General features: G+C 33.5%; 1 protein-coding gene across 1 annotated transcript in view; it reads right to left on the reverse strand.

Annotated features, from left to right (window-relative positions):
- BCHE (butyrylcholinesterase) overlaps positions 1 to 13,486 on the reverse strand; it is a 58,518-nt gene extending 45,032 nt beyond the window's left edge. The window contains exons 1-2 of the mRNA XM_036898362.2: positions 13,358 to 13,486; positions 6,146 to 7,667 (exon numbers count right to left, since the gene is read on the reverse strand). Coding sequence (XP_036754257.2) covers positions 6,146 to 7,667; positions 13,358 to 13,472 — 1,637 coding nt within the window. The 5' untranslated portion in view covers positions 13,473 to 13,486. The remainder of the gene's footprint in view (positions 1 to 6,145; positions 7,668 to 13,357) is intronic.
- Between the last annotated feature and the right edge of the window lie 2,007 nt (positions 13,487 to 15,493).

A 15,493-nucleotide genomic window follows, 5' to 3' on the forward strand; every position in this document is an offset into this window, starting at 1 on the left:
AGTAATTCTTCATTTAATTCCCCAGGGGAAAAAAGATATGAAGTGATAGAACATTGATGTTATTATGATAGCAATAGAGTAAATCTCAGGAGATTCGAATCCTTACCCTTTTGTGAAGTCATCAAAATGTTCCAGTTAGGTTAATTATGATAATGTTCCACAAATAAATATAGAATCAGAGGGTAAGGATTTTTTTCTTCACTCTGGAAATCACATGAACTATTATCTGTCAGAAAACCTAATTATAAGCCTGATAGTAATTGCACTAGATGGCCAGATGACAGTATTGCACAAACTTAAACATGTCTCTATATCTCATGATGTCTAATTTTAGTCTGTTTTCTGTCTTTACCCTTGTAACATTAACCAGGCTGGTATCCTTGTGGTAACATTAAAATTATAACTTTGCAACCAAATGTATTTCTTAAGCATATTTAATGACTGCTTTCAGTAATTCATGGTGAAGGCAGTTTGGTGAATGGATAATACAAGAAAGTGAAAGTTAATATTCTTGACTCATAGTTCATCTTTGTTTGGCTTAGCATTTAGTTTAATTGCACCTAAATCCCAGTACAAAAATCAGGAACTATTGATATTTATTTTTTATAGATCAGTGTACCAAAAGATTGGCAGTTTAAGTAATATATTTTTTTCCCATTTAATAAATTGTTCTTTTTGTGATAAACTTCCTTGTAATGTAAGAGACTAAATAATAAATGAATAGAATACATGAGAATAGCAGCACGTATACTGCTATGAAGTTACTTACAATTCTTTTTAAGTAAATTTTTTGGCTTCATGATATCAAAATAGGACAAAAGAAAAGTGACTTGTGTCAGAATATTTATTTCTAACAAAACATGCATTAGGAAATGTTAACTACTTTACAGCGCCTTTGAATAAGTAATCTTTGAATAAATGAAAAGACAGAGCAAGTAACTTGCTTCAATTTTGCAGTTTCTCTTTATTTGTTTGAAGACCTAATTGATTAATTAATGTTGAGCCAGGAAGTTAAACAATTGTACATTTTTTTGGGGAAGCAAGTTTAGTCTTAGATAAAAATAGGTTGAAGTAATTTATGCCTGCTGGGCAAAAATTATCATTTTTAATGGAAAGGATGCAATTATAACATATGTTTCACTATGGGAGAAAGGAGGTATTTTCATATTCCCATTCTACAGATAAAGAAAAACAGTAAGGAATTTTAAGTTACCTGCCTAATATTATACATACATAGTATCTGTAGAAGGATTAATGCTGGGCAGAGCAGGGCTGTAACATACAATTGGAAAAACTGTGTAACTACATCATGAATGGCTCTCTTGCCTTATGTACTGGAGGATCTCTGAATATAGCACCAAGAGAGATTATAGTAAATGAAGATGCTCTGCAAGGATAGGAAGTAATTCTTCTATCTTACATTATGCTACTAATTGTGTTCTGGCTTATTTTCCTGCTTCAACTCTTCTGGTCTCCCTGATAAATCAAGTTTGATTTGACCAATTTCCTGTATCATGGAAGTAGTGCTGAAAGGATATCATGGAGAGCTGCTTTATTTAATTTCTTGGCTATCAAGTTACTGCTTGGATGAATGATCAATGGGTATATATGTAGGTTGTGTTGATATTTCAACATATATTAGTGTAAGATAAGGGGTGCAATGCATAAATGGACCTGCGTGCTATTTGTAAAAGATTTATTTATTTATTTATTTATTTATTTTGGTATCATTAATCTACAATTACATGAAGAACATTATGTTTACTAGGCTCCCCCCTTCACCAAGTCCCCCCCACATACCCCTTCACAGTCACTGTCCATCAGCATAGTAAGATGCTGTGAAATCACTATTTGTCTTCTCTGTGTTGCACAGCCCTCCCCGTGCCCCCCTCACACTATACATGCTAATAGTAATGCCCTCTTTCTTTTTCCCTGCTCCCCTATGTTTATCACTACACTGTTTACAATAGCAAAGATATGTAAACATTTTTAAGCTCTTTTTTAGAGATGGGATTGAGGGAAAAACAGGAGAAAGCGAAGTATCTGTAGGTGGTAATTCCAATTAGCAAAGGCTGAGATGATATTGTGGTTTTTGTTTTGTAAGGAAGCTCAAACACTGCAACTAAAGATACCAATTTGAATGCAATTCTTATGACCACAGAATAATGTTTCCTTTATTTTTGCCAACATGTCCAATTTAAGAGGATTTTGTGTATCTTGGAAAGTGATAAGATCTCTTAAAGTAACTGAAAGAATAAATTTCATGTAACAGAATGAGAACTACAAATGTTATAATTGTCTTAAAATACAGATGGGGGAACAGGTTGGACTTTCATCTTCATTCACAGTGGAGTGGGTGAAACTGGAGAGCCTCCTTATCATAAAAAATTAGAATACTGGACAAAAAAACCAAACACCAATAAGCCCTCCCAAAACAAACAACCAGACAAAGAACCAAACAAGGCAAAGAGTTTTAGGAACTGGATAGTAAGTAGCACAATTCTGTCTCATTTGAAGGAGGCAGAGTCCACCTTTACCACAGCTGATCACATGAGAATAACTTTTTATCCAAGATTCAGGGAGTTTGAGCCTAAGCAGAGTAGCGTAGCTCCACTGACGTTAAGAGACAGAAATAAGAGTTCTGGATACAGGTGCACCTGGGACCTGTGGAAAGTAGTCCAGACAGGAGAGAGGTAGGCAAAGGAGGTGGTCTAGAATTCTCTGCAGGTGTTGCCTACAGATCTCTGGCTGAGGCTCGGGCTGAATACAGGCAGGGTATGCTGTAACAGGACTACCAGAGAGAAGACGCTGCAGGGCTGAGAGCAGAAAAGAGATGGGAAAAAATGGAGTGAATAACTCTCATTATATTGTCAGCACCTCATTTGTTTACATCTCATTAATGCCTCTTAAATACTCAGTGTCCAGCAGCCTGGAAGACCATACATTAGAAGTAAGGAATGCTATTAGGTTTAACCTAATCCTGCCCTAACAGACTCTTAGCCAAGTACCTACAAATCCTTACAATACAAACTTCTGTGCTTTAAGTCCTGCCAAGTTGGAAGGTCTATAAAGTACCTTGAACCTTCCATGGATCCACACTATAAAATTTCAAACAAAGCCTTTTACACATTTGAGACAAATTCAAGTCTATACACATCCCTTAAGCGAACTTCCTGGTAAAATTTTAAAAAAGTATTATTCAGTGGCAGCATACATTCTTCAGAGGATGACAAAATAATATGGGATGTACACAGCACATCCACAAAGTCTAGGAAGAAGTGGAATGCAAAAAAGTAGGAAAATAAAAACTGAACCCCATGAACCAGATATTGGCTGAGCAAACAAAACCTCAAAGGTATTTTTAATATGTTCAAGAACTTAGATAATAATACTTTAAAAAATAGGGAACAGGGAAGAACTCTTAGCAGAGAAATGAAACTATTTAGAAAAGGAAATTTTTGATCTGAAAGCTAAAATAAGTGAAATAAAAAATCACTGGATGGTTCAACCACAAATTAGAGAAGGTGAAATTGTTCATGAGATTGTAGAGAAATCAATAAATAGTGTCTAATTTGAAAAATAGAAGCAAAACTGAAGAAAAAAGACCAGAACTTTAGAGACCTGTGGAACCACTGTGAAAGCCTGGTGTCTGTATAATTGTATTTCAAAAGGAGTTGAGAATGTGAATGAGGCAGAAAGAATATTTGATGAAATACTGACCCCAAATATCTCAACTGTGACATTAAAAATCAGTCAGAACCTTAGTAAAACCCAGACCAAAAAAATGCCCCCAGAAACAAAGAACAAAAAAATTATGCTTGGCAACATTATGGACAAACTATTGCAAACCAAAGATAAAGAGGAAATTCTGAAATCAATCAGATGGGGAAAAAAGATACCACAATACAGGGGGAAAATCATACGAATAAAGGCTCACTTCACATCAGGACTGAAGAGATGAGAAGAATAATGGAAGACATCTTTCAACTGATGAAAGAATAAAAAAAAAGATCTACTCAGAATTCTATATGCTTAAAGAAGTGCTTCAATTGTAATAAAATAAAGGCATTTTCAGATAAAAGAAGGCTAACAGAATTTGTAACTTGCCTATCTGCACAATAAGAAATCCTAAAGGACTTCAGCATGAAGGTAAATACCAGATGAAAACTAGAATCCCCAGGAAATTGGGGATTCTAATAGTAATACAAGAAAATATAAATTGCCTGATGATTTCAACATACAAAATATGAAGTCCTTTAAAACGTAGAGTCATCAATACAGTAACTTTATGAAATATTTTGTCTTAAATTATTTATTATCTTCAGAATTATAAGAAAGAATTAAAAACATATTCAAATTATGTAATATGGATATGGCTTTTAGGGAGAGGACAGAATCAGATATAAGTAATTCTAGTGCATCTTTGGTAATAAGATGTCCTTCTTCAGTAGAAATTTAGGTTGATGTTGAGAAAGCATAAGGCAATGCACAGCTACAGATAATATAATAGCCTACATATCTTGGAAAAAATATATATCTTTACTCATAACTAACCCCTATTTGTTCTCAATCATTAACTATTATTAAGTATTATATATACCCATGTCAGTACTTTAATGAATATTCTTTAAAATCATAGTTTCTCTGTCAAGAAGCTAGCTTAGTGTAGTTAGGAGGCTCAGCATACAGTGAAAGATAGCATTTAGACAAGTTACAGTTAATAACTTCTTTTGAGAGTAACAAAAAGGTCTGAAGCAATTATAACTCTAAGAATTAAAAATACCATAGATGAAACATGTAGGTACTCAGGACCTTAAAAAACATAGTAGCACTTATGTCATTAAAAAGGAGAGGGGTAGATGTTCTAAAGAAAGACACAGCAACTACAAGGCTCTAAGGCATAGTTAAGCTTGGAATCTTTGGTATTCATGAGATCACTGGCCTACCAAGCAGCCAGGTGTTGTTGGGAAATGCAGGTGACAATAACATTATCGATGCCTCTTAATGACCAATGAAAGAATTTTAGCTTTATACACAGTGGATAAATATCAAAAATTTTTAGATTATATCATATGAATACCTTACAGAGAGACACATACAGTAACATGGAATTTACATGAATTCCAAATGAAGAATGGTAAAATAAACAGAAATACAATATCACTATAACATTTTTTCAATTATAAAAGACAGTACACGAGATAGATTGGGTTAATGCATCAATCAACTTGTGAGTTTTTTGAAAAACTCCGTTGAAAAGTAGATTCTCAAATTTCTATTTCTTTTGTTATTCTAACTGATACAAATTATTCTAATGTATAAAATTCATTTTGGGGTTCCACAAATGTATTTTTCTATACACATGCATTTGTATATTTAGAAAATATATGAATTAGAGAATGTATTCAAATAGATTTTTTCTTCTTATTCTTGGTGTAATATCACAATATTTATAACATAATATGATGTAATATGAGAGAAAATGTTATTTTATAATGTCTCTGATTACCCAACATCAGCCCTATGACTGCTCAAGTGGAAAACAGTTTAGCTACATGAAAATCCTTATACCTCCTGTCCAACACTGGTCACCTGAAGGTTCTGAACAAACTTACTAGCTAAAAAAAAAATTGATAAAATGGAAAATTTTTTATTTTGGGTAATCTGAGGGCCAACTCCATCACTATCTTGCCCTTCAATTTTCCTGAGCAGGCACGTGTTTCCTCATGTATCATGTCCCATTGCTTAAAAGCATGAGAAGATACATTCCTACTCTTTACAAACCATGTGACCACTATAAATTTTAAGGTAAAAATGTGTGGTCATGGTAATTTTGGTTCTCAAGGTAAAAATCTACATACATACAAACTTTGTCAAACATTGATAATGTATTTTGCAGTGTTTTGGAAAGGAAACCAGAAAATGTTTTTCATAAAAGTTATTTGATGATAGCTTTTAAGTACCCTGACACAAGGAATTGAAATTCACTACATAATAAAAAGCAGAACCAGTTTAAGGTAAAAAGAGAATACATAGTTAAGACTTGGTGTGTTCTCACTGAATTCTATGCCAGAGATGCAGCAAAGCTAAGCAAAAACAAACAAAACCAAACCAAATGAGAACAATGACAATAATTGACACTTACCCATATTTTGCGAAGTTTGCCCAGCGTTTCATCATTGATCTACTCAAAATCTCCTCAGCTTTTGTGTAATTAACTATTTCGAGGGGTAAACCAAAGACAAATTCAATTTCATAACCATGCATCACTCCCATCCATTTTGGCCAAGGAAGTTGGGAGGATTGGTGTTCAAAATAGTAGAAAAAGGCATCATGTCCCAATTCTGAGAACTTTTTGGTGAACTCCAAGGCAGGGCATATGATATTGTGATCCCCAAGAACATCATCCAAGGCCTCACGGTAGTTTTCAGCTCTCTGATCGTCTAATAAGTCTATGTAATAGAAAAGGATCGATTCCCTTCCAAATTCATTCACTCCTGGAAAAAACATTTTTAAACCTTCTTGAAATTCTTTCCTAGTTATGATACTGTTGTTGTCTTTGCTGAAACCAGGCGCACCATATACTAAAAACGCTGTCCCTTCATCTTTATTGACACCCACCAAGATCTGGGTTTTTTTGAACTGTCCAAGTTGGAGTAGTGTGTCTGGCATGTCAGTGAGAAAATCACCATCCACAGTTGGACCAAAGTTGATGGACAAGAGAGTATCAGAGGGGACAACCAATACTTCATTCCGAAGAATTTCCTGGGGATCTTTGTTTCGAAGGCATTTGATTATCTCAGTCTCACTTTCTCTAGAGCAACCAATAAATTTAGCTAAAACCAATGTTCTGTTCCTAGCTTCATCAGGAGATTTTACTGCCCAAGGGGCATTAGAGGACCCGCTTTGCAGAATTGCTCTGGTAAACAATGGGTAGCTTCTAGGAGAAAACAAATGAAAGCTAACTGAAGCCGCTCCTGCACTTTCTCCAAAGAGAGTCACACTTTTAGGATTTCCACCAAAAGCTGCTATATTTTTTTGGACCCACTGAAGTGCCAGCTGTTGATCAAATAAGCCCATGTTCCCTGGTGCCTCAGGATTTCCTGGTAAAGCTAAGAATCCTAGGGCACCCACTCTATAGTTCATTGAAACCACAATAACTTTTTCAACTCGAGCCAGAAACTTGCCATCATAAACAGGTAAAGATGATGTTCCAGTTTGAAAACCACCACCATAGATCCATATCATTGCCGTAGCATTTTTTGGTTTAGGTACTGGAATCCACACATTCAGATATAAACAGTCCTCACTGAGATCAGTATTTGGGTTCCACATCTCTGATCCAGGGAAGCCTGGGAAACCTTGATCTATGTTCTGATAGCAAGAACTTGCATATTTTGTGGCATTCCACACATCAGACCACTTGGTCAAGAATTGCGGCTTTTTAAATCGAAGTCTACCAAGAGGTGGCTGTGCATATGGAATTCCAAGAAAGGCTGTTACGGTGCCACCAAGAACTGGCAAGTTCTTCCCTCTGACTTTTCCATTCTTGGTTGTAATTATGATGTCCTCTTCAGTGTGTGACTTCCCGTTAAGCACCCAGAGCAGAAGAAACTGCAAGAGCAATTGGGTGCATGTGATTGTGCCCTTGCTCTGCATATTGATTTCTGAAAGAGAGGTAAGTTAGGAAATTTTAACAGTCTCATGCATCTAGTATTATATTTTATTGATGATAGTTAACTAAAGTATAGTAGTTCTTATTATTCCTACAAGTTGTGAATAATAAATCTACCACTTTAAAGGCTTATGTAAAAAAATAAACAGAAAATGGAGATATTTTAGTACTCAATTTAGAAATCAATGGAATGGAAACATAGAAATTCCACTTATTTCAGTTTGGGAAGATTCATTCATGAGTCTCTGAAAGGAAGATTTAGTATTCTAAAGAGGAAGTTTGTCCCAGGCATATATATATGTACTTCTGTACCATACATAGCCCCACCAAAAGTGGCATTCAGTGGTAGTCAGCTTATCAAATATATAATTTCTTCTTTGGTTAGAGAATGAAATACATACCCACATATTCTCTAAAATATGTACCATTCTATTCATGGCTGACTGGCTCTTGACAGAGCTGTGAAGAAGGTGAAGGACCTTCAAGGATCTTTAGACTTCTGTTACTGCCTTTTTTCTGTTCCCATGGTCCCTTCTGTGGTCCTTTTTTGCTTAGTGCTTTGTTCCTCTATTGGATCTTAGTCTTTGGGCAGAAAAGAATTTGGTCAATCTATTCACAGAATGTTAAGTAAATGGTAGTTGGCATTCATCCTACAAATTATGAAAACTAACATATCTGCCACCACTATAAAGACCTCTGGGAAAAACTGGAAAGGTAGGGTTACAGATATCTATCTGATAATTTCTCTGAAATTGAATAATCAAGAAGGGTTTCTCTTCCTGAATTACAATGACAGTGGAGGGAAACAGTGACTGATAATGTGATATATGAGAGAATACAGTGAATCCGGAGGAATTTTACACTGAGGGATTACTCAAGGCACATCTGTTAATTTGATAATTGATTAAAGTATGAGCACAAGTGAAGTTAAGTGTTAATATGCTCAGATTTACTTGCAGTTTGAAAGTGGAAAAATTGGGTGAAATAAGAGGACAAAAGCTGGGAAATTACTGGGAAAAATGAAGGAGGAAAAGTAATCTTTGAGGCCTACAAAATCTTAATTACTTGACATTTGATTAAATAATATTTATTTGATGACATAAAGAGACTAATTGGGGAGGTTAAAATTTTATTAAAAATTTATAATGCACACCTGAGTTTCTTTAAAAAAAATCTAAAAATCAGATTCTGAAATTCCATGTGATAGAGGGACAGAAAAATTTAATGAAGGTTATCATTTAAATGAATGAACACCTTTAAACAATTAAAGGAAAACATTAAAATAGTTAAATATAAATAATGATTCTCATCTACACAATAATGACAAAGGTCCATAAAAGTACAAAATCTGTCCTTTATTATTTTTTGATACTATAATTATAAATCCAACCTATGTATCCAAGGAGCTAATCCTGTGAGCACTGAACATTTGTATTCTTTGAAATTTAGATTGTTTTAGAAGGTAGAAAACAAGACCCCATCCTGATAGCTGTCCAACATCTAGGATGCTCAGATTTTAAATCAGCCTTAGTCACCACTGCTCATGATATGCTAGTGATCAACAAGTATTTTTTGATGCCTCCAAAATATCTGAAAAATCAAATCCATTGTGTACAGTATTTTGTTCAGTATGCACTCTTATGGTTGTATCTCCATTTCCCTCTCTGTCACTGTCTCTATTTTTATTTATGCCTGTGTCTGTGTCTATATATATCTAATTTTATTGATGTCTATAGGTATGTGCATATATAATGTATATACACACACACACACACACACACACACACACACATATATATATATATATATATACATCCATATATTATGATTGCTGTAAGAATAAGATTCTAAAAAATCAAACTAGGTATTTTTTAATGTTCTCAATTTTGATATAATTGAATTTGTACTAAGACCAACAAAATATAGTACTGAAGCATATAATATTTTAATACTATTTCTGTACTATTATGATGTTTGGGTATTATTATAATCATAATAAATGTAATTTTTATAGGTACTAATAAGCAAACAAAATTTAATAATTCTGTAAAGAGTCCTATAGACTTGATACTAATGAAACTTAATATTTCTGAAGTTAAGGAGTTTTAAAAGCAGTGCTAATACACATTTTTTTTTTGATAATTTCTAATTCCTTTCTTGTAAATAATTGGAGCTCGACATTTGGAGAAGAACAAAATGCTGTGATTTATTTATTTTGTTTCATTTTTAAAAACCTGCTTTGGAAAGGAAAAAGGAATTAAGATAAAAGCTGGCTTACTCTCAGCTACATTTTAGCAGATTAGTCACAAATCTCTGACAGTATTCATCCTCCCTTTGGCCTAGCTCAGTCAATGTTTTCCTGAGTCTAATGTAAAGATCACCTACTTTTTTCTTGGTTTTATGTAAATGTTATTTTGTCTTTATAAACTGAACACTAAACCCTAATAATTGTTTGTTGCTGATAATTTTAAAAGTTTTGTTCTACAGTTTATTCATTTTATTGCACAGCAAGTATAATTACTACCAAAATATTTTGTTTTCTTATGTAATTCATAAATGTAATAATTTTCATTGCATATGTTAAGAAATAGCTACTATTAACACCTAAAAAGTTGTAATATCATTTCCATATCAGTTTGATTTACATAACTATTTTTTATATTTTGTGCGAATTAGGTATTAATGTTATATAGTGTGACTTAAAGGAATAATAATTTTTTTTTCTCATCAGTAACCTATAGTCATCACTTTGTAAATAGCACAATTAGTAACATTTAAAAAAATCATCATAAACATGCATTCACCCCAAAAATGGCAATATAATTCCAACTCACCAACATGCTACGTGTTGGTTAGTGCTATGTCATATTTAAAGCAAAACTTTAATGCAAAAGTATGCATTTCCTCACATACTCTCTGTTTGTGTATGCTAGTGTTTTTATATTTAGCTGTAATATTTTATTTAAACAAGCATTATTTTGTTCTTTTCATAACCTGTTATTCTCTAATCCTACATAGTACTCTGTTGTTGTGCCATTAAGAGATGTTTACATTTTTAGTATATGTTGTCACATGATTAAACAAGTAAAAGAGAAACACAAGAAACTAAGAAAATATTAGTCTATATCTCTAAATCTTTACTAGTAATTATAATAATCAAGAAAACTTCATTGTTTTTGCATCTATAAATTCTGGTGCAAATTGGCTACTACTGCATTAAATAAACAATTTAAATTCTGAGACTACATAACATGTTTATCATAAAGAATGAGGAAAACTTTTATATCAAGTACAACTGTGTATTTGAATTTAGATCAATTAACTTTTTGTTGTAGTATTTGAAAGAAAGGCAGGAGGTTTAGGTTTTGTTTGGAAATGCAAAAGAAAATGAATGATGGGAGTGGGAAAGTGAAAAACCTGAGAGATAAAGAATACTACGTTCCAAGTTTATCAAGTTCTTCTCCAGAAAATCAAAATCTACTGGCAAGTTTTGGAAAATACTCTAAACTTTTAATAATATAACTCTCAAAATTAAAAAAAAAAGGGAAAAAATTTCTTCATTTTTGTATTTTTAATTAAATTTTGAATGTAGTATCAAAATTTCTTGACCGATTTTAAGGAATATGTAATGTTATTCTATAAGATATGAGTGCAATAAAATGATTGGTGTAAAGAGCTATTTCCTTGCCACATATTTGCCATAATTGGATATCAACCAATTTTTCAAAATAATTGGCCACCCAAGGACTTCTTAAAGATGGTCAAATATTCTTAATAGTGTTTTCTGAGTGTAGAATTAATTTTCCTGTCTTTTAAAAATTTATAACAAACGTAATATTTCTATGGAAAAATAAAGTCTTTTCAAATGTTGGGGAAAGAGCCATCTAGACAATACAGTGTAGAACTAATGCCACTAAAATGTATTTGGTCAAACTTAAACAACTAAGCCTTTATACCAAACCTAAAATGCTTTTTTTGTTGCAGTCTAAGTGAAGTGGGGAATTGAGGAAGTCTGTTTATAAATAGACTATAATACTATCTTTCAGGGATCCTTCAGATGCCCACTGGGCACTGAAAGGATATGTACAGATGGAAGACACTATATACATTATGAGGTGCGAGTAGCATAAGATCCGTCTCTCCTCAAGCAGGAAGAATATCCACAGATTTTTCACTGTGTGAATAATTTGAACATTTAAAATTAGAGGGTTATCTTAGGCCTTGAAAGTTGACTCAGTTCTTAGGTTGATGTTTATTCATTTATAATTCTCTAACATTTGGGACAGTTCAGTTTTGATAAGAGTGAGCAGATTTTGACATGAAAACATTAAAGTAAAGACAACATACAATTTAACTATGTATCATTAATTGTTACCAAGAAATGAATCAAAGCATAAACTGAACTTATAAATACGACGACTTGGTAAGATACTATTAACTCATATTTTAAAACCTAAATTGTGGGGTGCATCCCAAATAGTTCTTTAAAAAGCAGGACATTAAAAACAAACAATAACCAACAAACTTAGGAGAATAAAACAGAACTTTGCAAATCCAATTAGAAATTTTACTTGGCAAACAAATGCCATGTTCTTTCAAATTCACAGAGAATTCTAAAGATTGTCATTTAAAATATAAAGCAACTCTTTAAAAGCTCAGACATCTCCTTAAGTATGTACATAAGTGAAATAATCATATTTATCATAAATATGAGGTAGTTTATATTGTGGAAGGCATTACAAAGACTAGTGATAGTATCTCTTACTTGAGTTTATTATGAAGCAAAATATTCATAAAAATTTGGAAGCCATACCCTTAAAATTAAAAAATAATTACGATTGAAATCATAAATAATGAAATAATTTTGTTTGCATTTCAGTTTCATTTAATCATTCATGCATTTTATACTCAATGCTCAATCCTCTGGTTAAATAGGAGCTGATATCAAAATAAAGGTAGGGTTGCAAGATTATATGATGAACATAAAGTCTGTATTTGCTTATTGTTTCTATAATAATAAAGTAACAGAAAACAAAATATTTTGCTATAATTTGAACACAAGTGAATATTAAAAGGGGACAAACAAGGCAAAAAGGAAAAAAGTTTTTAAATCAAATTAGGAAATAGATTTCCTTTTAGATAAAAGAAACTTAGACCTGATTCTTTGCCAATTGATATTGTTAAAGTTTCAGATGACAAAATGTTTGATTAAGAAAAGTACCCTGTCAAGCTAGACAATAAGAGAACTATTTCACGCCACTTAAAAAAAGAAAAAGGAAAGAAAAATAGAGTAAGAGTAGTCAAAGACTATTTTTGTTCTTCTTCTAAGCGAAGATTCACTAACCCATGCGTTTAGTAAAACAGCATAGAATGTTTTCCCTTAAGGAATGCACTAAGAACATACATCGCATGTGATTCCACAAGTGCTACGATCCTTTATACAAAGTTGAATGCATTCATTATATCCTCAGCAGTTCAATGGACTCACCCTGTGTTCCCTGAATAATAGGCAGATTTGATGCATGTGCCCTCTCATTTGCTTCATCGGTCCCTTTTGCTGTAACTGTCCTCCACAGAGCACCCAAGGGGCAGAGCAAACAAGTGAAGGGATAACAGTCTCACAGAATGAGCTTCACAGTAACTTCCATCACTGCACGAAGATGTAAATTGAGAACAACTTACCGGACTCACGGCAACAAAGATGATAAAGTTTGCAAGGAGTGGAAATAATGTAATACTTCAGGGAAATGCAGTAAGCAGCGGCTGCTCCAGCCTGTAAATTGGACTGCACTGACATTACAATCAACTGTTACTGACAAAGCTCGCGAGAGTTGGCAGCAGCAACTTGATCTAGAAGCAGCCAATCTTTACTTTCTGACATCTGTTCAGAGGCTAATTGTGTGAATGTGGTATTGATTCATTTACAAAAGTATTACTGGATTCATGCTTTACGGTTGCAGGAGCTCATTTAACAATGAAGAAAAAGAATGACGAAGTTTCTTTAACTCACAGAAGCTGAAATTGAACAGATAATGCACGTTTTTTTTAACACTACCAGAAATTTAAGTTTTTTTCCTCTTTTATAGAATGTACAGATTTCATATACTCATTTTAAGACTTAAAGATGTACACATTGTTCTAAGGAAGTGTTGTTATTGAAATACTGTATACTTTCAATCCTGCCAGTTACATAGTTATAAAGATAAAAATTGGAATGCAAAAGATGTAATAGGTAAATAGGGAATGCAAAAGATAAAATAGGAAACAATGCAATTACTCTGTAAATAAAGCTCTGCAAATCACAGGGTTAGTATATTAACTGAATAAATGTCTGCTTTGTACATATGTCTGTCTAACCTCCACACTCCAATACCTAAGTCATACCAACCTCAAGCTGGCAATTTCCTATTTAGAGGATCCACAGGCAGGTAAGTGTAATGAGAAGCCACAATTTTTTGGTCAAAACAAGGAAAATATAGTAAACAATCTTCACCAAACTCTATAGAAAAGTCACATTTGTCAGCTGGAAGAGTGTGAGGAAGTTTATGTCTTTCAGAGTATAGTCCTTGAAATGTGTAACTGGCAAAATGAAAAAAAAAAAAACACCTTAATGAACTGCTTAATACCAGGCTTCTCAATGCAATTACATTCTTTACCTCTTGCAAACAAGAACTTTCACTTGTAAGTCTCTCACTATTAGGCTTGCTATAGACCTGTGTAATCATATGTAAGCCCACTTTTGTTCTGAATATTGTGTTAAAATTTCAAACATGCACATATAAGACCTTTTATTTGTTATTGATACTTCATTGTGCCGGTCAGTAGAGTTGACAATTCACATACATTATTTTATTGCAAAAATACATGAGTTAAATATTATTAACCACTTCTCCAGATGAGGAAGTCAACGTTTAATAAAGATCAGAAACTTACTACCATTACTAGCTGTGGGAATCTGAATTTTAACCTAAATTTGTCTGATGTCATTTCATGTCAATTATTTCCAAGTTTACAGCCATTTTGGTCTTTCAAAATTATCTTTTCTGTAAAAATTGCCACTTAGAACCTGTTTATTAGGTAATAAACCTCACAATGATTTGTAAAGTATTTAGAATAATTTATGTAATGAAAATTTAGTTACACAAAAGTTACAGAATACATAGTCTATCTAAAAGGAAGAAAACAAATGAACAAAAAAGTTGTTGGGGAGGAATTCAATTCATAGATACAGGGAAATCAGTGTACAAGATGAGGGAGAATTCATTCAAGTGAGAGGAGCAGAGAATGGCAGCTGCCTTGCAGGCAGCAGAGAGCAAGGAAAAACAGAAAGAAAAGGAAAGCTCATTGAATGCCTACTCAGCATAGGGCACATCCCCTGCCAACTTCTGAGGCCAGTGTCACCTGGCATCCAGTGTCTGCTTGGATCTGCATGGCATGGGAACTAAGTCCCTACCACCTCAGGATTTGGGAGAGCTGCAGAGCATTGGATGGAGTGAGATTATGTTCTGAGAACTTTGAAAAACAAATAAAGGAGATTTTCAGGCAGGCTATTGAGGAGCAAGATCATATAGCTGCAGCTCAACCCAGGTCACTCTGGCAACGGGAACTTGCCAGCCTAAATCAGAGCTCTCAGCAGCTCATTCACTTATCTGAAGTAGGACGGAGACAGAGTGAAGACTTGAGTTTAAGCCTGGAAAATAGAATGACATAGCAAAGGAACAAAGACACCACTGGAAGAGCACAGAGATAAAACATAATTAGGTGAACAGTGAGAAGTTTATTTAAGGCAAAAAGGTGCCCAGTCAAAAAAGGAGATTA

Source organism: Manis pentadactyla, chromosome 1, assembly GCF_030020395.1.
Source record: "Manis pentadactyla isolate mManPen7 chromosome 1, mManPen7.hap1, whole genome shotgun sequence".
Lineage (NCBI taxonomy): Eukaryota > Metazoa > Chordata > Mammalia > Pholidota > Manidae > Manis > Manis pentadactyla.